Source organism: Dama dama, chromosome 3 (assembly GCF_033118175.1).
Source record: "Dama dama isolate Ldn47 chromosome 3, ASM3311817v1, whole genome shotgun sequence".
NCBI classification, from domain to species: domain Eukaryota; kingdom Metazoa; phylum Chordata; class Mammalia; order Artiodactyla; family Cervidae; genus Dama; species Dama dama.
This window is the reverse complement of record NC_083683.1, coordinates 41223908-41251701: the sequence shown is the minus strand read 5'-3', so window position 1 is coordinate 41251701 and position 27794 is coordinate 41223908. Positions and strand designations below refer to the sequence as shown.

General features: G+C 40.2%; 1 protein-coding gene across 1 annotated transcript; it reads left to right on the top strand.

Moving 5' to 3' along the window:
- Positions 1–354: 354 nt before the first annotated feature.
- Positions 355–27224, top strand: NDUFA12 (NADH:ubiquinone oxidoreductase subunit A12). The gene is made up of 4 exons (XM_061125926.1): positions 355–511; positions 1329–1411; positions 5700–5787; positions 26951–27224. The coding sequence occupies exons 1-4, from the start codon at positions 426–428 to the stop codon at positions 27129–27131; spliced, it is 438 nt and encodes a 145-aa protein (XP_060981909.1). The 5' UTR covers positions 355–425; the 3' UTR covers positions 27132–27224.
- Positions 27225–27794: the final 570 nt, after the last annotated feature.

Below are 27794 nucleotides of genomic sequence, written 5' to 3'. Positions count from 1 at the left end.
AGTACTCTTGCCTGGAAAATCCCATGGACGGAGGAGCCTGGTGGGCTGCAGCCCATGGGGTCGCGAAGGGTCGGACACGACTGAGCGACTTCACTTCCACTTTTCATTTTCATGCATTGGAGAAGGAAATGGCAACCCACGCCAGTGTTCTTGCCTGGAGAATCCCAGGGACGGCGGAGCCTGGTGGGCTGCCGCCTGTGGGGTCGCACAGAGTCGGACACGACTGAAGTGACTTAGCCGCAGCAGCATCTTCTCTGGTAAACGGGCGGAGGCCACAAGAGGGCGCTCCACACCGGCGCATGCGCAAAACCAACTCCGCCTGCCGCGCGTGCTTGGGAACTTTCGCCGGCTCCCTGCCTCTGAGTGGCTGGTTCCGCCGGTGGGTTTTCCGCGGCGCGCCGGGGAGGCGGGGCCCGCAGGACAAGATGGAGTTGTTGCAGGTCCTGAAGCGCGGGCTGCAGCAGGTCAGCGGCCACGGTGGCCTCCGCGGCTATCTTCGAGTTTTGTTCAGGTAGGCGGCCAGCCATGCTCTTGGCTTCTGGGCCTGGACTTACCCTGGCTGGTTTCTTGGAAAGGGGTTCGGGCTTGGGTCACCTTGGAGCATCCGCAACTCTCCTCAAGGACAACCGGCCAAGTCAGCCTGGCTTCCCCCGGGCGGAAGTCTGTCCCGGGTTCTCCCGGAGAGGGGATCAAAGCTGGCTGTGGAGGCAGAGCTGTGACGTAGAGGTGAGGGCGCATATGGGCTGCACCCCTGCTCTGCTTCCTGGAGAGTAATGAGCCTGCCAGAAGCTCACACTGTGTGACCTTGGGAAACTTTCGGGGTTTTTTCCCCTCCTTCGCTGGCCTTCACTTTCCTTCCGTGTACTGTAAGGAGTTAAACGAAGTGAATACAATTTTCCCCGACTCGTCCTTCAACTCGGTGAATTGGACGAGCCGCATCGTCCGGGGAAACGGAGATAGAGACCTAGAGCCGAATGAAAGAGCCAGGTGTCCGTATCATTTTAAGATGAAACACTTTAATTTCCAGGTTTCCTGAAATTTATTGTTAACTCCAGTGCCTCAGGCCTAGGGATAATAGATTCTTAAAGGTAGTCTTGTAATTTGAAGGTATTGCGTCTGTATATTTAGTGTATTTAAGGCATATCTGTTGGCTCAGTTTCTCTTCTCTTGTGCTGGAAGTATACAATCGGCGACCATACCCAGCACCTCCTCGTTTTTCTCCTTGGCACAGCTGCCTATGTTTGTGAAAGTTAATACTCTCTCTTTTACCTATGTGTTGTAAATAAAGAATCTTTCCAAAATGTCTGTTTTCTTTTGGACATTCCCAGGGCAAATGATGTGAGGGTTGGCACGTTAGTGGGAGAAGACAAATATGGAAATAAATACTATGAAGACAACAAGCAGTTTTTTGGTAAGTGCAGTATTTTGGAGTATAAGTAATGGGAGTGAGATTGGGATTTGATTTTACTTTGTTTTCCATAATGTGCTTTTACAAAGTACTTGTAAAAGGATGAAGAACTCAATAGAAGAAAGAAAAAGATAATCCGCAGGAAAAGAAAACTATGTCACCCACAAAGGCATGAAAAAATGCTCATTCTTACTTTTTATTAAAAGAATACATGAAAAAAAAAAAAAAGAATACATGATTTTTTTATTTTTCAATTTTTATTGAAATACAGTTGATTTACAGTGTTTCAGGTGTACAGGAGAGGGATTCATGTATGTGTGGATAAATACACGTTCTTTTTTTACATTCTCTTCCATTATAGGTTATTACAACGTATTAAGGTCCTTTTTGGTTATCTATTTTATGTATAGTAGTGTGTATATTTTAAATATAAATCCCTAATTTATCCCTGTCATCCTCACTTGTAATTACAGAAATGCAGCTCAAAAAACAGCGTTATCTTTTTTCACCTGTTGAATTTTGAAGTATTTGCCAATCTGATAAATACTTATTGGGGAAATGCCATAAGAGTATATACCTTAGGACTTCCCTGGTGGTCTAGTGGCTGGGACTGCACGCTCCCAGTGCAGGGGGCCCAAGTTCAATCCTAGGTCAGGGAACTAGATCCCACATGCCCTAAGAGTTTACATGCCACAACTAAAGATCCTGCATGCCACAAGGAATATTGAAGATCGCATGTGCCATCAGTAAGACCTGGTGTAGCCAGCTAAATAAATATATGTTTTTTTAAGGTATATACATTAGTACAGTCCTTTTGGAGGACAGTCAGTACATTTTCTTAAAATTTACATTGTACATATCTTTTGTCCCAGCACTTCAACTTCTAGGAATCCACCTTAAATATTCTTGCAAAACAAAAACAACCATTGCAGCATTGTTTTACTGGTAAATTCTATAAGCAACATTAATGGTGCATCAGTTGGATACTGATGAATTGCATTTTTTATAATACTTTGTTGTTATTAAGAATGATATAAACCAGTACATTTTATATAGAAAGATGTCAAAGATGTTTGTGACACAAGAAACTCCAGATGCAGAACAATGTTTGATATCCTCATAGGAAGAAAATTAAGCTTTTTGTGTTCATATTCCAAATGCTGGAAGGAAATACAAGAAACTTAGAAGTATTATCAGATGGTAAAGTTCTGTTCCTCCATGTTAAAACTTTGTAACTCTGAAGTTTACTTCATTAACATCTCTCAGCCCCAGCTTCCTCATGTTATAAAGTAGCTAATCATAATAATAATATTTGCCTCATAAACTTGTATAAAAAATAGATTAAAAGTGAATGGGAGGAGCTTATCCAAATGTAGGACTTCAGCCTCAACAAGATTAACACTGTGGGTCACATAATTCTCTGTTGTGAGGGGCTGGTCTGTGCATTATAGAATGCTAGCATCCTTGGCATCGAGCCACCAAGTGCCAGGAACACTTCCCTTCTGCACGTGTGACAACCAAAAATGTCTCCAGACTTGGCCAAATGTCCCCTGGGGGCAAAGTTGCCCCCTGTTGAGAACCACTGGCCTATTGCTCGGGCTGTAAGTGCTCAAAAAACATTATACTACTGTTGCTATTATTATTACCTTCTTGAACTGTTGGAAATTTTTTGCCATGTGCATTTGTTTTTTTATAATACAAAAATTATCTTTTGATTGAGATTAAAAGTATCAGAGAGGGAATAATTAGTCTTTATCCAGGGGAAAAACTTATAAGGTGAAATATAATGGCCTGGAGTGCCATGTGCATTCTAAACACATATAACATACATTATCTACTTTAATATTTAACATCTATTGGAGGTAAGCACTTGAATCCTCCCCCTACAGAGGAAACTTGGTCATGGACCTTAATAATATTTTTAGGAATATGTAAATCATGTATCCCTGTGTGATTGCATTGGATACAATTTGGTCTACAAGGAGTAAACAGCAATACCTTAACACTCTGTAACCATAATATTTTAATATTTAGGCAAATCATAGTTTTAGGCCTGCAGTTGATTTTAAGAGATTATCAAAAAGCTGTTTTTTGTTTTTTTTTTTAATAGAGAAAAAAACTGAGGCCCAAGAAAATGTCTTATCCGGAAGGAACTTAATTAAATAACATCTAGGTAGTGGCAGAGCCCCAGGCCAAAATTCTTTCTATTCATCGCTTTGTTACAAACTGCTGCTGCTGCCGCCAAGTCGCTTCAGTCGTGTCCGACTCTGTGACCCCATAGACAGCAGCCCGCCAGGCTCCCCCGTCCCTGGGATTCTCCAGGCAAGAACACCGGAGTGGGTTGCCATTTCCTTCTCCAATGCATGAAAATGAAAAGTGGAAGTGAAGTCGCTCAGTCGTGTCCGACCCTTTGCGACCCCATGGACTGCAGCCTACCAGGCTCCTCCGTCCATGGGATTTTCCAGGCAAGAGTACTGGAGTGAGTTGCCATTGCCTTCTCCGTTGTTACAAACTAGTATAATAAACTTCCTTCATTTTTCCCCTTTTCTTCTTTATGTTTTTCCCTCACATTGGAAATATCTTTACTTTTGCTGATTTAAAAAATGATATATTTTGTTGTAAAACATTGAAACTTAGTGTATGAAGAGAAAAAGGAAAGCTTCCTTGTCTCATAGTTTTACCCCACTTTAATAGTTTTATATATATATATATATATATATATATATATATATTTCAAGATTCTTCAGTGCATATGTAAGCATTCATTTTTTAAAATTATGTAATGCATGTTGTTTGTAAACTGAAATACTTTTACTTAAAAATCATGGGTCACTTTTCCCATAGTAAGTTGAAGGTATCTACAGCATTCTTTTCTGTTTGAACACTTGTGTTTTCTTATTTTACAAATTTTCACACCATTCATTTTAATAGCAACACTGTATTCCACTGTATGGAAGAACCATTATTTTCTTGAATAGTTCACTATTGGTAGACACTTACATTGCCTTCAACTTTTTGCTGTTAGAGACATTGCTGCAGTGAACTTGGTTGTAACAATGTCCACATTCACTTGTTTAAGTATTTTAAGAGTAAATTCCTGTAAGTGGAATTGCTGAGTCTGAGTATGCACATTTAAAATTTTGATATATATAGATTATAAGATTGTTAAAGCCCAGCTCAATCATGGCATCATTTTGCTTATTGGCTTAAAATTCATTACAGGGATGAATTCAGTATTCCCTTTGTGGGGGTGAGGGCAGTGAGGAAGAGATGAAAGAAATTAATGTTTATTATGCACTTATGTGCCCGATACTAAACTAGGTGTGTGTGTGAGATATTTAATTTTCATAGCAACGTTAAGATATGGGTATAATCATCCACTTTTAATAGATAAAGAAACTGAGGCTCATAACTTGCCTGACAAATAACTTGCCACTGATAATAAATGACAGTCTTGTATAGCACAGGGAATTCTACTTAACACTCTGTAATGGCTTATTTGGGAAAAGAATCTTAAAAAAGAGTGGATATATATATATATATAAAACATTCACTTTGCTCTACACTTGAAACACATCATTGTAAATCAACTATACCCCAATAAAAAGGAAAAGGAAAAAAAGTGACAGTGTTCATTAAAATACAGGCCTTTGCCTAACAGTTTTGTAAATTGTGGTTAGGCTCTCAGCTGCTTCATAGAAATTTGTTAAAACATGCAGCCATACTATTTGGATAATATGAGCTGTTCTACTTATCTAACCATCATGTATAATGTTTGCTTATTATGTAATAACCACCAATTTCCTAAAGAATCTCTGATGGTATTTAAAAATATTTATATGGAAACCTGTAGCTCAAATGTGATTGCTGTGAATACATTTCTCTTGCCCCAGTTTCAGGAGGAGCACTTTTCTCTCCTGAATACCTAGAATGACTGGGAACATATTCCCCTTCCCTCTCTGATACCCGCTTGGCAGGGGACCTGGGGGAGAAGCAAGGGTTCTGCACTGTGGAAAAGGCCTGAGCCCCAACCACAGACTGAGTTCATTGCCCTAGAGGGGTTTTCCTGAGGTGGCCACTAGGTTGTTGATAAACCTAGCCCTGTGCTTCCTGGAGTTTGCCTTCAGTAGTACATCCAGGTCTCTGTAGTTCTCTTTCTCTTACATAAGAGCATATAAAAGTCTTTTCTTAATAAAAAGATTACTTTGATACTATGCAATTATGCTGTTTTGGAAAGCTGGTCTTTATCTCCTCACATCTCTCTAAACTACACCTCGATCTTTCCATCCAGGCCGTCACCGATGGGTTATATATACTACTGAAATGAATGGCAAAAACACATTCTGGGATGTGGATGGAAGCATGGTGCCCCCTGAATGGTAAGCTGTATCAGCATTTTATTTTATTTGAGTTGGCAATATTTGTTGCATCACACAAATATTTGTCAAATTTCTATTCCTAAGTTAATCGGTGGTGTTCTGAAAGCATCGGTCCCAGTTGTGATGGCTGTGTGATTAGTTATCCTAGGACTTAGTAGCTTAAAACAACAATAAGTATTTATCTTGGAGTTTTTGTGGGTCAGAAGTTCAGACAAGACAGAGCAGGGATGGCTTATCTCTGCTCCAGGATGTCTGAGGCTTCAAGGGGAAGACTCAGAGGGATGATGCTGGAATCATCTTATTACTGATTACATCCCATGGACCCTGATTGAGATTGACTCAGCACAAGCCTTATTTACTGGCCTGAGTGGAGAAGCAGGAACTATGTTCACAGATCAGCTTCTTGCCCAGGTGGCAATAGTTGTTGTTCATCTGCTTGGTCGTGTATGACTCCTTGCGACCCCATGGACTGCAGCACGCCAGGCTTTGCTGTCCTTTATTATATCCCCAAACTCTTGCTCAGACTCATGTCTGTTGAGTTGATGATCCCATCCAACCATCTCATCCACTGTTGCCCCCTTCACCTGCCTTAGTCTTTCCCAGCATCAGAATCTTTTCTGATAAGTTGGCTCTTCACATCAGGTGGCCAAAGGATTGGAGCTTCAGCTTCAGTATCAGTCCTTCCAATGAATACTCAGAATTGATTTCCTTTAGGATTGATTGGTTTGATCCCCTTACAGTCCATAGGAATCTCGAGAGTTTTCTCTAGCACCACAGTTAAAAAGCATCAGTTCTTCGGTGCTCAGTCTTCCTTATGGTTCACCTCACACATCCATACATGACTACTAGAGAAACCATAGCTTCGACTATATGGACCTTTGTCAGGAAAGTGATGTCTCTGCTTTTTAATATGCTGTCTAGGTTCGTCATAGCTTTTCTTCCAGGCAGCAAGCATCTTTTAATTTCATGGTTACAATCACCCTCTGCAGTGATTTTGGAGCCCAGGAAAATAAAGTCTCTCATTGTTTCCATTGTTTCCCCATCTATTTGCCATGAAGGGATGGGATCAGATAACGATGGTTTTAGTTTTTGAATGTTGAGTTTTAAGCCAGCTTTTTCACTCTCTTATTTCACCTTCACCAAGAGGCACTTTAGGTCCTCTTCGTTTTCTGCCATAAGGGTGGTGTCATCTGCATATCTGAGGTTATTGATATTTCTCCCGGCCGTCTTGATTCCAGCTTGTGCTTCATCCAGCCTAGCGTTTCTCATGATGTACTCTGCATAGAAGTTAAATAAGCAGGGTGACAATATACAGCCTTTATGTACTCCTTTTCCAATTTTGAACCAGTCCGTTGTTCCATGTCCAGTCTTAACTGTTGCTTCTTGACCTGCATGCAGGTTTCTCAAGAGGCAGGTAAGGTGATCTGGTATTCCCATCTCTTTAAGAATTTTCCACAGTTCGTTGTGATCCACACAGTCAAAGACTTTAGCATAGTCAATGAAACAGAAGTAGGTGTTTTTTGGGAATTCCCTTGCTTATTCTGTGATCCAGCAGATGTTGGCAATTTGATCTCTGGTTCATCTGCCTTTTCTTTTTGTTTTTTTTTAATCTGCCTTTTCTAAATCCAGCTTGTACATCTGGAAGTTCTTGGTTCACATACTGTTGAAGCCTAGCTTGAAGGATTTTGAGCATTACCTTGCTAGCATGTGAAATGAGTGCAATTGTGCAGCAGTTTGAACATTCTTTGGCATTGCCCTTCTTTGAGATTGGAGTGAAAACACCTTTTCCTGTCCTGTGGCCACTGCTGAGTTTTCCAAATTTGCTGGCATATTACTGAGTGCAGCACTTTAACAACATCATCTTTTAGGAGTTGAGATAGCTCAGCTGGAATTCCATCACTTCCACTGACTTTGTCTTCCATGAGGCCCCATGCCTCTGCAGGAGACCCTCAAACACAGGCAGGTCTGGCTCAGTCTCTTGTGGGGGTCACTGCTCCTTTCCCTGGGGTCCTGGTTCACAGAAGGTTTTTTTAATGTGTGTTCTCCAAGCGTCTTTGGCTGTATGCATTAGTCTGCCAGGAAAGGTAGGGCTCCCCCCACCCTCAGGGAGTGGGGTGCCGCTTCCTTTTTATGCTTTTTTTGTCATTAATGTCTGGTCATCACTGTTGGTAGGTGTGCCATTTAATATGCTAATATCATAGAAATCAATGTATAAGATGACTCAGGGTTATTATAGTTGGAGGTCAGATTCATTGGTTGGTCTCATCTGGTTCCATCTGAGTTTTTGCTTGTAGCTTCCTTTCTTATCTCTGGACCCTTTAACTTAAAAATTTATGTTCACTTTTACTAAACGTGTGAGTGGAGGTAGTGGATTGTTTGGCTGGTTTTAAGCAAAGACACTCTGGCTGAAGGTGGGGCTTGGAGGGTTTGAGCAAAGACCTGGAGCAGCTCTGACAACAGTCTGGAGATATGTTCTCTCACCATCTGGCAATTGATGCTGGCTTTTATCTGGGGGCATGGCTGGGCTGTTGGGTTAGAATACCCTTAAGTAGCCTGAGCCTCCTCAGGCAAATGCTCTGAGAGAGAGTGACAGGCAGAAGCCACGTCACCTTATCCTAGATGGTGTTGAAAATCATCCAGTACTGAGTGTGCATTCCCTTGGCCGAGGCAGTTAGAAAACTCTGTTCATGTTTAACAGGACAGGTGTAGACTATCTCTTGATGGAGAGGTGTCACCAATCGTATTATATGTTGGGTTACATAATGGTGTGGCTGTCTTTGAGGAAGTACAGGGTGCTGTAGTATCACTTGGCCATAGTGAAGAGAAAGGGTGAAAGAGCTCTGGCTCTGATCTTATCCAGCAGTTCAACTTAAAGTACATTCCTTAAACTCTCTGGGGCTTGGATTTCTCATCTGTTAAATGAGATTCCCTCAAATTCCTTAGGTCTTTAAAAACTATGATTTTTTAATATATCTATTTTAAAAATAAAATTTCAAATCTGCATACTTGAATTACCAAATTTTTAATAAAAATAGTTCAAATAAAGTATTTATATCTATTTCATAGATGCTGGTAGATATACTGTAGAGCTCTCTAAACTCTAGAGATCCTTTGTAGAAGATCCTGGTCTAGAAAATTTTACAAAAAAAAAAAAAAAACCACACACATAAAAATAAAGTATCAGGTTAATTGTGATCTTTTAGTTGACCTTGATCGTCAGAAATAGTTTGGGGCTCTATTGAGTAGAAGCTGAGATAATCTCATAGTATTCGCTTCCCTTCTAAAGGCTCAAGTAGAAATCCAGGCCCTGCGCGCGTGGTGAAGCGCCGCTGCGAGACAGCTGCAGAGGCCGGGTGTGAGCGCACGCACCCCACCGGTGAGGGCGGCTGTGGGCTGCTCGCTCTCTCCCGCTCCACCGGGGGGTCCAGCCCAGGGTTTCCAGATATGAGTTTTCAAGAGAAAGTGGAAATCTGTATTTCTTTATGAGATTTGTTTTCTGTTTGTTTGTTTTTGACTGTTTGTTTTAAAGATGTTTGTCAGTTTAAATATCGCACTGTCCAATGGAACTTTCCGTGATGATGGAAATGTTCTATGACTGTGCTTTCCACGGGGCTTCCCTGGTGGCTCAGTGGTAAAGAGGCCACCTCCCAGTGCAGGAGGCGCAGGTTCGATCCCTGGTCAGGAAGATCCGCTGGAGAAGGGCATGGCAACCCACGCCAGTGTTCTTGCTTGGGAAATCCCATGGACAGAGAAGCCTGGCGGGCTGCAGTCCACAGGGTCGGGAAGAGTCCAACACGACTTAGTGACTGAACTACAACAAAACCACCAGCCTCATGTAGCCCAGAGCACCTTGAAATGTGGCTAATGCGACTAAGAAAGTGAACTAATCTAATATTTTATTTCTTTTTTTTTTTTTCATATTTTGTATTTCATCTTTAGTAAGTTTATTTGTATGGTTCAAATGATTTTTTTTTCCATTTATTTATATTAGTTGGAGGCTGATTACTTCACAATATTGCAGTGGTTTTTATCATACATTGACATGAATCAGCCATGGATTTACATGTATTCCCCATCCCGATCCCCCCTCCCACCTCCCTCTCTACCCGATCCCTCTGGGTCTTCCCAGTGCACCAGGCCCGAGCACTTGTCTCATGCATCCAACCTGGGCTGGTGATCTGTTTCACCCTAGATAATATATATGTTCCAATGCTTTTCTCTCAAAACATCCCACCCTCGCCTTCTCCCACAGAGTCCAAAAGTCTGTTCTGTACATCTGTGTCTCTTTTTCTGTTTTGCATATAGGGTTATCGTTACCATCTTTCTAAATTCCATATATATGTGTTACTATACTGTATTGGTCTTTATCTTTCTGGCTTACTTCACTTTGTATAATGGGCTCCAGTTTCATCCATCTCATTAGAACTGATTAAAATGAATTCTTTTTAATGGCTGAGTAATATTCCATGGTGTATATGTACCACAGCTTCCTTATCCATTCGTCTGCTGATGGGCATCTAGGTTGCTTCCATGTTAATATTTTATTTCAATTGAACAGTCTACTTGATTGGACAGAGTAGTTTTTTGTTTTCTTAAATTAATGTGAGCTAAGGAAAATATGTTTATAAGATTTCACGTACATACAGTTTTCAACTTCTGGTCCACTGCTTGGACTCCTCAGGAGCATTTACTCCTATCAGTGGTGTAGTTTGAAGATTACGGTGTTGGAGTATGTCTTTAATAAAACTCATTGGCTCTTAACATGAGAAAGCAGCACTGATGTTATTTGCGGCTGGATTTTTGTGCTCTTTTTAATGGGAAATAATAATCTATGGTCTGTTAAAATGTGAGGAGCTGTGATTTTAGGTCTGGAGCTATTTGCCTTCTCTGAAGGGGCATTCTTGTATGTCAGGGGCACTATTTGAGACCACGATCTCAAAGTGGAGTGTTGGCTTTAGGCGACGAGGTATCCTGCAGTTTTCATTTATTTGGTTGATTGTTTTGGGGAGGGGTTGGTCTTGAAAGTGTGTAGAAGGCCTGTGGGCTGGCTTGTTCAGATGGATGGCCATCTCCTTCAGAGTACCTATCTAGATTAGGGGTTAGGGGAGGGAATTGATTTAAATTATGTGGGATGAAACACATTTTAAATCATTAAATAGTTAAAAACCTGAAATGACAAGTACTATTCAGCCAAGCCAATCCTTTTATATGTAAGATCTGAGATCACATGAAAAAGAAGCTGAAAGCTGTAAAAGATATATCACCTGCTAGGGTGCTGCCTGAGGAGAGTTGAGGATACAAAGCTGGGTGTCTTTGTGGAGTGGAGCCCCCTGAGTTCTGAGCACCTTTGATGACCCTTGTTTGTAAAGGAAGCTTAAAGACTTGTGATGCGCCCTTGTTGGAGAAAGTGGTTTGGATTAGCTCAGCTGTTTGTTTCTCAGAACCCCCTTTTCTGAGTGAGTGCAGTACATTGTAGAGCTCTAATCTTACCTTTGATTTGACCTATGAATAAGTCTGAAGTTGGGTTGATTTTTCTTTCATTAGAGAGCCAGGTATTACGTATAAAGTAATGAACTATAGTTTGTCATCTTTATTCATTCAAATACCTTTGGCAAAAAAAAAAAAAAACCTATCGCATACCTACCGGGTGCCAAGAACAATTGTGGGCACTGAGGATACAACAAGTGAGTGAAACAAAGCCCTTGCTCTCATGAGAGGAAGCAGAAAAATAAATATGTTATGTGTTTTAGGAAACAGTAAATGCCAGGAAGCTGATATTCATAAAGAGATAGAGAGTGAGCGCCTTCTCTCGGCGGGGGGGGGGGGGGGGGTGGCTGTTTTATACAGGGGTTAGGGAAGGCTTCTTGAAGAAGTGACAGTTGACAAGGGGAGGGGATTGAGGTGGGGGGAAATGAAGAGTTCCAGACAGCAGAAACCACAGGTGCAAAGACCTTTTGTATCTGAGATGTATTGCTTATAGTCAAAAGAACAGCAAAGTGGCCAGTTTGGCTGGAATGGAATGAGTGAGGGGAAGATGTCAGGAGATGAGGATGGAGAACTAGCTAGGGCCTACAGTGAAGTGAAGTGAAGTCGCTCAGTAATGTCTGCCTCTTTGCGACCCCATGGACTGTAGCCCACCAGGCTCCTCCATCCATGGGATTTTCCAGGCAAAAATATTGGAGTGGGTTGCCATTTCCTTCTCCAGGGGATCTTCCTGACCCAGGGATCAAACCTGGGTCTCCCGCATTTGTAGACAGACGCTTTACCATCTGAGCCACCAGGGAAATCAGGGCCTACAGTACCTACATCTAAATGTGGATCTTGTGGGTAAATTCTTTGGCTGTTTTTTTAAAGTTCTTAGGAATTCACTGGAAGGTAAGATAGAGTGTGATCTGTTGTACAGGTTTTCAAATTTTATTTATTTAGTTTTGGCTGTGAGGGGTCTTCTTTGCTATTCGTAGGCTGTCTCTAGTTGCAGTGTGCAGGGGCTACTCTTCATTGCAGTGTGCAGGCTTCTCATTTCAGTGGCTTCTCGTGTTGCGGAGCACAGGCTCTCGGGCACGCAGGCTTCCGGAGCTGCAGCTTGAGGGCTCTAGAGCATGAGCTCAGTAGTTGTGGCACACAGGCTTGGTTGCTCCGTGGCATGTGAGATATTCCTGCACCGGGGATCAAAACAGTGTCCCCTGCATTGGCAGGCAGATTCTTATCCACTGTGCCACCAGGGAAGTCCTGTTTTACAATTTTTTAAAAATTGGGAACAATCCCAAATTTTCTGAAAAGTTCCAAGTACTTGAATCATTTCAAAGTAAGTTTCCAAAATGATGTCATATTACAACTGAATTAACTTTAGTATATAATTCCTATAAACAAATACATTCTCCTACATACATAGCTACAATGTAACCATCAAAGTTAGGAAATTAACAGTGATACACCACTGCTGTGTAATGGTCAGACCCTGTCTCAGGTTTCATCAGTGTTCCCAACAGTATCCTTTATGGCAAGAGGATCTGGTCATGGCTTTCATGTAGGCCTTATTTCTCTCTAGTTTCTTTCACACTGGATTGGTTCATCAATTTTTCCTTGATTTTTATGATCTTAATGCTTTACAAAATTACAGGCCAGTTGTGTTGAGGAGTGTCCCTCAGTGTGGGTTTGTCCAGTGTTTTCTCATCCATGCCAGCCATGGATCTGTGGCAGGAATGTCAGAAGCAATGTCAGGTTCTTCTTGTTGCATTTTATTAATGGCTTCTGATTTCCCCAGATTTCTGCATTCTAAAGTTACTCATTTTCCCTTTACAGTTAGCATTTTATGGGGAGAAACTTTGAAGTTATGTAACTATCCAGTTATTCAACAAACTTTAATTTATTTATAGCAGTATGAACTGTTATTTTAATCACTGGGTTATATAGTCCTTTAATGGACTTCCCAGGTGGCGCTAGTGGTAAGGAACCTGCCTGCCAATGCAGGAGACATAAGAGATACAGTCTCCATCCCTGGGTTGGGAAGATCCCCTGGAGGAGGGCATGGCAGCCTATTCCAGGATTCTTGCTGGAGAATCCCCACGGGCAGAGGAGCCTGGTGGGCTACAGTTCATAGTGTTGCAAAGAGTCAGACACAACTGAAGCAATGCAGCAGCAGCATAATCTGTTAATATAATTTGTTCTTTTATTGCTCAAATTGAACTCAGTTTTACCAGTAGGAGTCCATTCAGTCTGGTCCTTTTAAAACACCTCCAACATTCTTGGAGCACATTCTTTCTGACAAAAATTTTCCAGGTTCATCTTATGTTTTCCCCGCCCCACCCATGAAAACAGCCATTTCTTTGAGGAGCCCTATGTTTGTTTTGTTTTCTTGCTGTTTTTCAGTAGAGAATAGTATTTGGAGACTGTAATAATATCTAAGTGCAAGGTATGGGGCATCACTGCTCCCAGCCTGTCTGAGTGGACAAGCTTAGTTTGCTCTGACAATTGTGTGTGTGTGTGTATATATCTATATCTCTATCGTTTTTAGTCTACATATTGAAAACCATGCATCCCCAGCAATGCCACTGAATCCAGTCCAACACCACAGGTCATGTTCTAGTTGTTGCTCTTTCCATATTTCTGTTTCTTTTTTTTTTTTAAATAGAGTTACTTATTTGATGAATTCCACTCTACGTATTTTAGTTCTCATTGCTTCCTTCCCACTCCCCACCTCTGAACTCCCTTCTTACCCCACTTTGCTTCCAACACCCCACATCAACTTGGCATCTCCCCCTACCTCCCCACGTGGATGCCTTCTTCTCCCCAGTCAGGCTCTGTCACCTTACTAGTATGTTGCCACACTCCTCCTCTCCACCCACTGTGCCAAGCAGACAGATACTCATTTTGCTTAGCCCCGCCTAATGGCTCTTGGGGGCTTTCCTGGTGGTACAGTGGTAAAGAATCTGCCTGCCAATGCAGGACCCGCAGTAGACACGGGTTCATTCCCTGGGTCAGGAAGATCCCCTGGAGGAGGAAACAGCAACCCATCCCAGTATTCTTGCTGGGATTATCCCAAAGGATGGACAGAGGAGCCTGGTGGGCTGTATAGTCCCTGGGGTCGCAGAGTCAGACATGACTGAGCACGCACACGCAGTTGTCTACTCCTGTGTAACAGATTTTTCAAGTTTAGTTTAAAACAATAAACATTATCTTACAGTTTCTGTGGGTAAGAGTTTTGAGTGCAGCTTAGCTGGATATCTCTGGCTTAGACTCTCTCACAGGCTGTGAGAGAGTGTTTGTTGCTGCTGCTGCTGTTCAGTGGCTCAGTCGTGTCTGACTCTTTGCGGCCCATGGACCGCAGCATGCCAGGCTTCCCTGTCCTTTACCATCTCCTGGAGCTTGCTCAAACTCATGTCCATTGAGTCAATGATGCCATCCAACCATCTCATCTTCTGTCATCCCCTTCTCCTCCTGCCTTCAATCTTTCCCAGCATCAGGGTCATTTCTAATGAGTCAGCATCAGGTGGCCAAAGTATTGGAATTTCAGCTTCAGCATCAGTCCTTCTAACGAATATTCAGGGTTAATTTTCTTTAGGATGGACTGGTTGGATCTCCTTGCAGTCCAAGGGACTCGCAAGAGTCTTCTCCAACACCACAGTTCGAAAGCATCAGTTCTTTGTCACTCAGCTTTCTTTATGGTCCAACTCTGGCATCCATACATGACTACTGGAAAAACCATAGCATTGACTATATGGACTTTTGTCAGCAAAGTAATGTCTCTGCTTTTTAATATGCTGTCTCAGTTGGTCATAGCTTTTCTTCCAAGGAGCAAGCATCTTTTAATTTCATGGCTGCAGTCACCGTCCGCAGTGATTTTGGAGCCCAAGAAAATAAAGTCTGTCACTGTTTCCATTGTTTCCCCATCTCTTTGCCGTGTGAGGCTGCAGTCATAATGAGGTTTACATTTGGAAGGATCCACTGTCAAACTCATTCACGTGGCTGTAGACAGACCTTAGAACACTCGTGTCGGCCTCCCCTCAAGACTACCTCATGATGTGGCAGCTGGTTTTCCCAGGGTTACAGTCAGGAACAGCTGAAAGGGAGCACCATAGTTGGAAGCCACAGTCTTTTTAAACCTAATCTCAGAAGTGATACCCCACACTGGTGCTGTATTCTGTTGGTTAGAGTTGAGTCCATCAGTCTAACCCACACTCAAGATAACTAACTCAGGATAACTAACCAGACTCAAAAGGTGTGTCCACCAGGAGGATGTGGTCACTGAAGGTCATCTTAGAGGCTGCCCACCACAGAGACGCATTTTGAAGTAAGATGGACTCAACTAGATTTGCTGATAGATTGGATTTTGAGAGAAAAGGGTAGCTTCAAGATTTTGGCCTGAACTACTAGTGGTATATTAGCCGTGAAGAGGAGGAGCAGGCAGGATGGGAGAAGCAGAATTGGAAGGGGTAATCGAGAGTTCCATCTGAGATCCCTGTTAGACAGCCAAGTGAGTGTGGTGGGTAGATAGTTGAAAACATTAGTCGGGAGGTCAGAATAGAGGTTGGTGATTTTACTTAGCATGATATGCAGTTTTCATAAATTATGGGTAAAAGGGTTGAGAGACTCTGATCTTCAGTTAAGTATCTAGCTCTGTTACCCTGGAAACCAGGTTAGATTGTATCAGTCATATTGCTGGATAAAACTGATCCTTGATTGGCAAACTGCATCTAGCTTGAGAGGACCTACAAATGCCTGATGAGTTAGGTGTGTTTGGGCTCCCCTGTCTTGTTGCTCTTAGAACCGGTATGCCCCTGCTGGGAATGGCAGTCCTGGAGCCGTGCCTGTGTAGTTGTTAGCAGAGATGTTAGCTTTTGTGGACGTGAAGCTTTAAAGTCAGGGCGGCTCCTGCCCCTGCCTCTGTGGTTCTCATCTCCCTTGAGCCTGTGCTGTGTCATCTAGAGAGTCAAAGAAAACAGTTTCTGGATGTCTGGGTGAGCCACGGCCCCTGGATGAACTCCTGCAGGGACTCCCGGCGGGAGGAGCACCCGATGTGTCCCTGTGTTCCTCAGGCTGTGGCTCCTGCGCGCGGCCCTTCTGAGTTGTCAGGCGCCCTCTGTGGCCTCTGACGGCCTCTGAGTCTGTTGAGTAGTTACCTAGTCTCACCTAGGGAAGGATTTCCCTTCAGAGGCATCCTTTCAGTGTTTTTGGTAGAACCAGGGCATATTTTTAATGAACTTGTGGCTCACTTAATGTTCCCCATCTTTGTGGTAACATGAGAAATTGTGTGGGAAAATGAGTTCACTTTGTCGGTCTTGTCTCAAAGCTTTCATTTTCTTTGAGCGTGTCAGCAGCCGGTGAGGTCTGTCAGCAGGTAAACAAAAGGTGTCCATGGCGATGCAGACATCTTGGATGGCCAGTGGAGCCACGTGAACCTTGAAAATTAACGAAATTATTGCCTAGAGCCCAGCACAGCATCCAGCTTACACATAGTTCATGCCATCGAGTGAATATTTATTGAGCACCCCACTATGTTTCAGGTACTCATGGGTTTGTACATTTATACAGATGAAAATATATAAGAGCCTGTCCTGGAGTTTATAGTCACTTAATGAGTACTGACTGGTAGACTAATACTGTATTGTAACTTACTATCTGTTATTTTTCTTTGTTACAGTACCTTCCTTTTCTTCTCTGTTTTATTCATTTAAAGTGAAAGTGAAGTCTCTCAGCCCGACTCTTTGCGACCCCATGAACTGTGGCCCACCAGGCTTCTCTGTCCGTCCGTGGGATTTTTCCAGGCAAGAGTACTGGAGTGGGTCGCCATTTCCTTCTCCAGGGGATCTTTCCAACCCAGGGATCGAACCCAGGTCTCCCGCATTGTAGGCAGACGCTTTTACCGTCTGAGCCACCAGGGAAGTCCTTTATTCATTTATGGAGTCAGCAATTAGATTTTAATTTCTCCTTTAACTTGATTGAATAGAATACTCAAAGTCTTTATTTCAGTGGATTACAAGTACTGTCTTATACCATTTTGGAGTACTCTTAATTTTATCTCTAACTTAGCTAATTGCCACCATCTATGCAGTAATGCACAATAATATTTATATTCATTTTTATGGTAGTAAACCAAGTAAATAATCAGTATCTACATGAACTTTGACATGATAAAATTGTTGTTGAATACCAATAGAAAATTTGGACAGTTTTTTGCATAATAGTATAAAATTGCTGTTTTCATTTACATCAGGAGAAACAAAGTTTTCTTTGTGTGTGGTTTGAAATATTTGAACTCTGAAATCCTTTAAGCCAAGTTAAAAAAGAAAAAACCATGGCTTGCCTGGATTTTTCTTTACTGTGGATATACTTTTTTCCCACTTGGTGGCGCCTTCTGTTCATTTTAAAGTCAATGTCTTTCCTTCTTCCGAGTAGTGCACTGGTCTCTCCTCCTCATATATTAATTTTTCTTATTAAAATTAATGGTTAAATTACTCAAGTAATACATAAGTACTTTTTAAAAGAAATTATAGCTTATGTTCAAAAGTTTTCGTTTTTGTTTTTTTTTTACAGAAAATAATTTTGTCCTTGAAGATTTTTTTAGTGCCATGGTGACACTGACAATGGTTTTTCTTTTGTAGGGTTAATTTATTTAGGATACCTAGCACAGTTCATAGGGTTGCAAAGAGTCGGACATGACCGAAACGACTTAACACACACACACAACATCATTTTAGCCCACTTTTGTTTTCTCCACTTGACAGAAGATGTTCTAGAAGGCTTTGTAGAGAAGTGAGGTAGCAGGTGGGGAGGATTACCTGGAGGTGATTACTTGGGGCTTGAGAGACTGGGTGGGTGGTGGTCCCTTTTTAGGATGGGAAGACTAGGAGAAGGGTAGCCTGTGAGGGTGGAGGGTAGGAATCAGAAGCCTCATTTTTGGATGTAGGAAATTTGAGATACCTGTCAGAAATCCAAGTGAACAATTATGTTAAGTAACAGCAGGATAGATGAATCTGTAGATTAGGACAGAGGTCAAGCCGGTAAAGAATAAGTAGTTAATAGCAAAATAAGGAAGACAAGAGAGATTAGCATTTCAACAATCATAGGAAGTCTAACTGTTGATTTTTGCTGAGAGGTTAAGTAATATAAGGACAGAGAAGTGTCCACGTGCATTTGGCAGTGTGAACTTCATTGAATCTAAATGAAATCTGTTATTGAAAAAAATGTGGAGAGATGAGAAAAATTTTTAAAAATCTGTTGGGTGGGCGGGGGTAATCCACACACACTCCTAAGAGGCAACCACTGTCAGCATTTGCCATATTTCCTTCAGTCTTTTTAAATAAATATTTATGTTAGTTGTGTTCCTAATCATTCAGTTTTATTTACTGTTTTTTTCAGTCTATAAGCAAATTTCCTTGTTATTAAAAAGAATCCTTAGACTCATGATTGTAAAAATGTACAGTTGTTATAGATAACTTAGAAAATCCATAGAAGGACAAACAAAAATAAACTAATTGCTTAGCCAAGAAATAAGCACTGTTAAGGTTTTGTTCACTGACTGAACAGATACCTGTTTGTCTGCTTTTGAGTAGAGGAATGTTTTCAAAGGACCACAATGTGGAGAACAGGTTGTAGTTTATTGGTTGCGTCTTCTTTAGAAGATTTGTGATTATAAATATTAATCACTATATATAGGTAAATGTGTGTATACAAATACATTTGTTATTTACAATATTTTGTTTCTCTTCCCCCTCCCTCACTTAATATAGCACAGATGTTTTCACTTAATATGCTGTTTGTCAGTTTGAGTGTCTTAGTGTAGAGGGGCTTTGAATATAGACAGGACTAATGGCAATTTGGGTTTAAAATGAATATTCTATTAACTGTAGCTGCAAACATGAAAATGTAGTTGCTCTTAAGCTTTGAGGATTTGTTTATGAATAGGATAACAAGATTAGTAACTTGAATATTTGTGCATAAAAATAAAAAACAATTATATTCTCTTGTTCTTTGATGAATGGTTAATAAACTCTAATGGAAAGAATTAAATTCTCCTAAGGAGTTATCTCCATGTGCAATGTTAGTTAATTACATCCCTTTAAGCATTTTAGGGCACATTTATAAATGTAATGTATTTGATTTTTTAAAATATCTTCAGATGCCCAGGGTAGGTAGATTAATGAACCCATCAAGCAAAATGTTCCTAAGCCCTTAAATGACTCTTGTTTATTCAAGCCAAAAATTTAAGGGTCCTTTTAAACTCTTTCTCTAGTAACCATTCTATCAGCATGTTCTTTCTGCTTTATTTTCTGAAAATATTCCATGCCTAATCACAACATCTGTGGCTGTTATCCCAGTCCAGAACACAGTAATGTCTTGCCTGGACTTCTACAACCACTTAACTGGTTGGCTTACATTCTTACAATATACCAGTATTCCCAACATACTAAGTGATCATGTGTGTGTGTGTGTGTGTGTGTGTGTGTGTGTGCATGCACACGTGCATGCAGTTGCTCAGTCATGTCCGACTCTTTGTGACCTTATGGACTATATAGCCAGCCAGGCTTCTCTGTCCATGGAATTTTCCAGGCAAGAATACTGGAGTGCGTTGCCATTTCCTACTCCAGGGCATATTCCTGACCCAGGGATCAAACCTGTGTCTTTGCATGTCCTGCATTGGCAGACAGATTATTTACCAGTTTGCCACCTGGGAAGATGATTAAGTGATTAGGGATTATTGTAAAATGTTAACTCAGATTATATCAGTACTCTGTTCAGAACTCTCCATTGGCTTTCCATTGTGATGAGAATTAAAATTCCAGCACCTTACTTGGTCTGCAGGGCTTCCCTGATAGCTCGGTTGGTGAAGAATCAGCCTGCAATGCAGAAGACCCCGGTTCAATTCCTGGGTTGGGAAGATCTGCTGGAGAAGGGATAGGCTACCCACTCCAGTATTGTTGGGATTCCCTTGTGGCTCAGCTGGTAAAGAATCCACCTGCAATGAGAGAAACCTGGGTTCGATCCCAGGGTTGGGAAGATCCCATGGAGAAGGGAAAGGCCACCCATCCCAGTATTCTGGCCTGGAGAATTCCATGGACTGTCTAGTCCGTGGGGTAGCAAAGAGCCGGACACGACTGAGCGACTTTCACTTCACTTGGTCTGCAAGGCCGTATGCCATCCTGGCCCTTCCAGGTCTGTGTGCCCTGCCCAGTTCACCAGCCTGCTGACTCTTGACTCATTAGCCACATTGGCCTTCTGGCTTTTCCTCAAGGAGTGACCACACTGCCACCTCAGTCACTTCGCACTAGATGTTTCCCCAGGGCGCTCGGCTCATGCCCTCGGGTTGTTCGGTGTCTGCTCCGCGGCTCCTTAGACTGCCCGAGGGGAAGAGTCCCGTCCTTCTCTCGGTGTTTCTCCAGCTGCCGTGCTTCTTGGTAAGAATCTTGTTCACCGTTGTGATGCTAATGCCTAAATCAGTGTCTCACACGTAGTAGGTGCTCAGTAAACATTTGTTACATGAATGTGGGCTTACTGTTTTACTTGAAACAACTGTTATTTTGCTTTTTGGATACAGTAATTTTATTTGCTTCTGCTAGCTGATCCAAAAATGGAATATCTGTCACTTCTTTTATAGCTTTTCTATGAATTTGAAGCTGTTAATATATTTACCTCTGAATTCCACTCTAACTTCAGCCTGTCTTTTTTAATATCTTGTCCCACTGAATTGTATCTTAGTCTTTTAGAATGTTATTTTCCTAAATAAATTGCCATCTCTCAATGCCAGAGAATATTGTCTTCCTCTCGATATATCTGCTCAATGTGTCCTTCTTCAGATAATAAGTGTTGTATAAAATACTCTGAATTGAAATTAATGTTACTCAGTACAGTGGGTTGCAGGTTATTTTCAAAATAGTTCCTTCCTAATGTTTATTTTCTGTTCCAGAAAAGAAGAATAACACATTTTATTCACTATTCAGTGTAACATTTTAACAAAGATGTGTCGTTGGAAAATTTCATACCTGATTGTGGAAATAAACTGTGTAGTTTGGTGAACAGAGAACCACTCTGCAATTTCCAGACAAATCTATTTGATGTTCACAGGTTATCAAAGTACAAAATATGCCAGACATAGTCATATGTAGACATTTTTGAGGTTTCTAAATTAGAAAAATAGTTTGAACTTTTTCTATGTAACTATAGTGAAAGACGTGCTGTGGGAGTGACGTAGGAAGAATTTCCATTAAGGTAGACTGAGAGAAACAGTCTATCTGCTACTAAAACATTCAGTACTTTAAAGAGAGTGATTTTTTTTTTTTTTAAGTGATGGCCTAAAGTGGGATAAATGGGGTTAGAAGTAGAAGAACCTACTTAATAGTCTCAAGTAAATGACAGAGGACTTCAAGGAGGATTTAAAAACCTGCTAGTTGTTTTGAATTAGGATTTTAATTTTTAATAGCTTTCTTTTGTCTTACAAAGTAGTACATGTTTGTTACAGAAAATTCAGAAAATAACAAAGCAAGTAAAAGTCACCTATTATCCTACCACACAGAGACAAACTACTGTTGATATTTTGATATATATTCTTCTCATTTCCCCTTTTCCTATACATATATATCCTTTGTTTTTGTTTTTAATGTAAGTGGATTTTTTAAAGTGGTAGCCTGTGTTTGAATCCTGGCTTCACTATCATGGGCAAGTTGTTTTTAAACTCTTGGTGTTCTAGTTTATTCATTTATTAAATCAGGTTAATAACATCTGTCTCCTAGAGTTATTTTAAGAATTAAATGAGTTAATATTTATAAATTGTTTAGAACAGTGCCATGACTTGACAAATGCTATGTAGTATCGTTCAGTAAATTAAGTAAATAACCTGCTTTTTAAGCTTAACATTTGGTGAGCATTTTCTCAAGTCATAAAATATTTTCTGTTAACATAATATTTACTAAGACTTTAATTCTCTGTCATGTGGATATGCCCTGAGTTAAAGTGTTCCGTATATTCTTGTTTTGTTCTTTCTGTGTTTTTACTGTTATAAGTAAAACTTTGGCCAGTATCCTTGTATGTAAGCGTTTATCCACACATCCTATTTTCTATGGCACATTCCTACAAGTAAAATTGCTGAGTCCAGAAGTGTACATGTAAGTGTTTGGTACCTGCTGCCAAATTACCCTCAATTGACATTCTCAGGGTAAATACATTCACAGTATGTGAGTTTGATTTCTCTATAACTTCACCAATACTAGATATTATTTTATTTTTAAATCTTTACCAGCTTAGCAAGTAAAAAGTTATATCTTGTTTTAATTTTTATTCCCTTGGTTGAACTTTCTTGTTGTTTATCTTTTTTCTCTTTATGACTTATCCTTTAACATCATTTATCTGTTTTGCTATTGGATGTTCCACTTTTTCTGTTTTGTAGTGATGGGTGAACTACTTTTCTGTATATTTCCGCGTTTCTTTTATTTTTTAATCTTGTTTTCAGAGTTTTAGGACATAAACATACTTTAATTTTTATGTAATAAAATTACCATTTTTTTTCTTTATGGCTTTTGGACTTTGATGTTAAGCTCAGAAATGGTCCTTCATATTCTGTTAGTATCAACACATCTTATGAATATAAATATTCTTGCACTTTTCTGTCAACAAAATTAAATTGTCCTCGCATAATTTATTGAGAAAAATTAATTTTCCCCAATAGTTTGATATGCCAACCTTATCTTATATCCTTAAGTCTAGGGGATTTTGTTCTATTATTGTACTTTTGTACCAAATTCTTAGTACAAAGTTTTTGTACCAATTTTTATATTGTTCTAATGTCAGTGACTTTAAAGTCTGGTATTGCCAGCCTTCCTGACTGTTGTGTTTTCAAAGTGTTCTTAAGATAGGCTTGCAGCTGATCCTTAGAATTATAATTGTCAAACCCTATTGAGATTTTGATTCAGATTGCATTTAATTAAAAACAGTAATTACTGAGCTAACGAAGTTTGAGTTGGCTATCTTGTAATGAATTATTTTTGGTTTTTATTTTGTTGAATATATCAGTCTTATCCTATGGTTAGATGGATCTCAGGATTTTGACAGATACTTAAGTGCTGTCATCATCCCAGCCAGTTTTCATCTGTTGCTTGTATTTAAGCTCCTGATCACGATGTTGTTTTCAGCTCCTGGGAAGCTGTTCAAGCCTCAGCTGTGTGACATACATGCTGTGGGACCTGGGGAAGGTGGTTTCAACTCTGTTTCCTCAATTTTAAAATACAAAGTACTTAGTACTAACTGACTGGGTGATATGCATGAGAATGTTTCATAAACTGAAGTGGGGTGGAGTAATAACAGTTTTAGTATAATGAATATTTTTACCCCAGAAAACATTCTGGAGGGTTTGTGTGGTTTTTCTTAGTCTGTTTTTGTGTGTGTTTGATTTTTTCTGTTTTCTGAAAAGTTGAAAAATCTTTGGTGTGTCCAGGCTCAGTGAGGTTAGATGAAAATATCTGAAACATGAGCACAGACTCCAGCCTTGATTCCCAAAGTCAATAATGTCTATTATCCAAGGGAAAGACTCAAAACAGCCTATATTTTTGTTGCTGTTATTTGTTAATGTTTTATTTCTGAAAAGGAAAACTAAACTTTTAATCTTTGTTATTAATATCCATCTTAAAGATCATTTACCACACACTCTGTTTTATATGGTGTATATTTTTATTTCTTAAATTTCCTATTAGGCTGTTTTATTCTTTCTTCAGAAATAAATCCCTCCATTTTGTACTTAAGTGGCTAACAACCTCAAGCTTAAGTAGTATGCTTTCAAAGAAAGAGAAGGTCTTCTTTTCCTGTTCCTTTCTACACTTCTTTTTGTGTTTCAGTCTTTCTGTTTTCCTCATGAACAACTGAAAATTGGATCAACCACCTGTGGGATTTATTTCCATTTGAGTTGTGTTGTAATTATGGTTTAATATCTTTGTTGTTAATTTTGACATACTTGGATATATTTAAGTACTAAGTTTTTGCGAAGAGTTGACTCATTGAAAAAGACCCTGATGCTGGGAGGGATTGGGGGCAGGAGGAGAAGGGGACGACAGAGGATGAGATGGCTGGATGGCATCACCGACTCGATGGGCATGAGTTTGAGTAAACTCGGGGAGTTGGTGATGGACAGGGAGGCCTGGCGTGAGTCGGACACGACTGAGCGACTGAACTAACTAACTAATCTGTTTTCATTACAAATATTTCTCTCTTCTGTATTTATAACTTTTTGCCTTTCTGCCAGTCTCCTTATTTATAGTCTCACTGACTTTATCATCAAGTTTAAGTTTATATTTTGTCCTGTAATGTAATAACAGTGGTATGAAATTGAAGTGGGTCTGATGCCAGCCCAACAGAGTTTTCTAGGCAATACTCTTAGTCCATTGGTGCCTTTAATTAATTGGAATAAAAATGACCCAAATGCAAGCCTGTTTTGCACAAACTCTTCAGTGTGAAAATCTAAAAGATATTGTTTCTTTAGGCTTTATTTAATAATATAGTTCTAATAGAAGGGTTATATTAGGCTAGCAGATTATAAACATTTTCTTATTTCTTGTAGCTTCTTATTCTAACATAATGAGAATAAATTATTGTTTACTCATTCCCTGACTCCAGCCAATAGTCTTACAAGATGAACATTTTCAGATTTTATATGTTGGCAGTAAAAATTTCTTTTAGTTTTCTTTCCCTTTTTTGGCCTCACAGTGCAGTCTGTGGTATCTTAGTTCCCTGACCAGGGATTGAACCTGGGCCCTTGGCAGTGAAACCACTGAGTCCTAACCACTGGACCACCAGAGAATTCCCTCCTCTTTTAGTTTTCTATCTCTTTTTAGCATTTTCTATCTCTCTGTGAGCTCTCAGTTAAGTTACTGAATGGGCATATAAAAGCTTTGGACGCTGCTTCTTGAAATATCATTTTAACTTTCAGGAGTCTTGATGACAATTATTTGAATAAAAATGGCTCAGACAGTAAAGAATCTGCCTGTGGTTCAGGAGATCTGGTTTCAGTCCCTGGGTTGGGAAGATTCCCCTGGAGAATTCCATGGACAGAGGAGCCTGGCAGGCTACAGTCCATGGGGTTGCAAAAAGTCGGACATGACGGAGCAACTAACGTTTTTTTGAACACACTTTTTTGTAGTTACTCAGGCTGACCCAAAAGGCAAAAGTTAAACATTTCTGCTGCGCCTTGACTTACAGAAAACCCCTGGTGAGCAAGAGCTTTGGTTTTCTCAGCTCATCCCTCCTGCAGGTGCCTAGTGGGGCCCGCCTCACCACCAGTGTCTGTAATAGTCATGGTTTATTGGTCCAGGCTACTTTCACTAATCCCCGTTTTCCTTTGGAGGATGTGAGAGAGAAAGCAGCCAGACTTCCTCATTCTTCATTGTGTTAGCTGGTTTTGATATAATTATCTTTAGACACAAACATAGCAACTGTAATAATATTTTATTGATCTTAGATAATTACCTAGCTGTATCTATCAATTACTGTTAGCAAATATTCTTAAAGTTACATAGCATCATGAATTTTTCTCATTAGCTTTAGTCTTAGTTATTTTACTGAAACTTCCTTGACGTGCCCGTTCCTCTCTAGCTGGGTAATCCCCCCTGTCCACACCCCACCCCACCCCTTTTTTTCCCTAGGAGCTGCAAATCTGTGCCTGTCCCCTCATTCCCTTTTCCTTTTTTAAATGTTGTGACATGAGGAAATGTCTTTTATTTTATTTATTTATTTTTTTAGAGTTCAGTAGTGTTTATTTACATTTTTTTTTCTTAGAGAGTCATCTTTGTCTTTCTTTTTTAATTTTTTCTTCTTTTTTTTTTTTATCTTTGTCTTATGAACTGAGTCTTGTTATGAATTCTCTCTCCCCTTCCTCTCCCATGTAAATTCAGCTTGGTTTTCTGCTCAGTTCTACTCTTTGTCCCTTGGACTTAGTTTCTTTCTTTTCTGTTATTAGAGTTTTCTGTAGTCCAAGGAAACACCCAGCTTCCTTCTTTAGGCCTGATTTCTGGCACCTCCCCCCACGTATCTTTTGACAAACACTTGAAGCTGAAACACTCGTGAACTTTGGGCTGTAGTTGAACAATTTTATTATAAAAAACTGTATGTCCTCTAGTGCTCAGAGTTAAGCTTTGACTTAAGATGCATGCAGAGACCCTCTTCTTCAACAGGAGCCTCAAGGGTTTCAAACTAGAGCTTCATGAACCAGAGCATCCTGAGCATACTGAAACTGCGGATGCAGCCTCTAGCATCTAATAGTAATGCTGTACGTCATCAGTTCTAAACTACATTTTTATATCTAAAATTAAGATACATGTTATAATCAATAGTGCCACAATTTAATTAGCAGCATCTTCCTTTCTTTCTTAGTGATACATAAAATAATGGTGTATCTTAAAATTGATGGGGTCCAAGATTTAATGACATATAATAATCATAAAAGCATTAGCTAACATTTGTTGAGTATCTACCGTGCACAGGAGTATTATCTGATTTAATCCTTATACTTTCCTTAGTAAGAATGTTCAGATGAAACAACCAAGGCATAGGAAAGTTCAGCTAGTTAGTGTAGAGCTGAGATTTGAGCTCAAGCAACATAACTCCAGAACTGCTCTCTTAGCTCTCTTCCTCCTACACTAGGCTGCCTCTTCATAACTGTCTTTTTTTTTTTTCTTCTCTCTTTAAGGCATCGTTGGCTTCACTGTATGACTGATGATCCTCCAACAGTAAAACCACCTACTGCTCGTAAATTCATTTGGACAAACCATAAATTCAATCTGAGTGGCACTCCACAACAGTACGTACCTTATTCCACCACTAGAAAGAAGATTCAGGAGTGGGTCCCACCTTCAACACCTTACAAGTAAAGACAACGAAAAGCAATTTACATGTAAAATATGGGGCTTTTCCTATAATTGTACTGCTTACTGTTAACTTGATTAAAGTTATTTGATTAGGCAGTGTCTTTTGTGCTTTTTTGTCCTTAACTTTGTTATTTATCAGCTGCAAAATAGAAGCTTACAAACATGGGTAAGTAAGTAAGAAGTAGACTTCTACTGGGGCAGCTGTGTGGTTTCCAGTCCCGTCACCTGTGTGGTTGTGTCTGAGCTTTGTGACCCTGCCTTGCTGCCATAGCTGATTGATAGGGGAGACCTAACACTGAGTTGAGCCAAACAGATCTTCTCATGGGAATTTGAAATTTGAATGGACAGACTAAGAGACACCAAAGTTGGATCGCTTTTATGGTGGCCCTGTAAGAAAGTTATGAGAGGTTTCCTGTTTCTAGAGTTTTGGTTCTCTCATAGTTTATTTGAATCTGTGAATGACCCCAGGATCCATTCCAATATTTTCTTAAGCCAAGTAAGGTCACTGACAGTTTACTTTTTTGCTCACAAATAAAAGAGCTTTAACTAATATCCAGATTGGTTCCAAAAAATGGATTGTAGGAAATAAGGAATCTTGGAACTGGTTACGTTGTCATTCAGTTGCTCAATTTTGTCTGACTCTTCGTAATCCCATGGACTACAGCA

What these genes read in the sequence shown, in the direction of transcription:
- NDUFA12 (XM_061125926.1), top strand. Translation starts at nt 426, where the DNA reads ATGGAGTTGTTGCAGGTCCTGAAGCGCGGGCTGCAGCAGGTCAGCGGC. An exon ending in AGACAACAAGCAGTTTTTTG is followed by an intron (nt 1,412 to 5,699) that starts GTAAGTGCAGTA and finishes CTTTCCATCCAG; the next exon opens with GCCGTCACCGATGGGTTATA. An exon ending in AGCATGGTGCCCCCTGAATG is followed by an intron (nt 5,788 to 26,950) that starts GTAAGCTGTATC and finishes TCTCTCTTTAAG; the next exon opens with GCATCGTTGGCTTCACTGTA.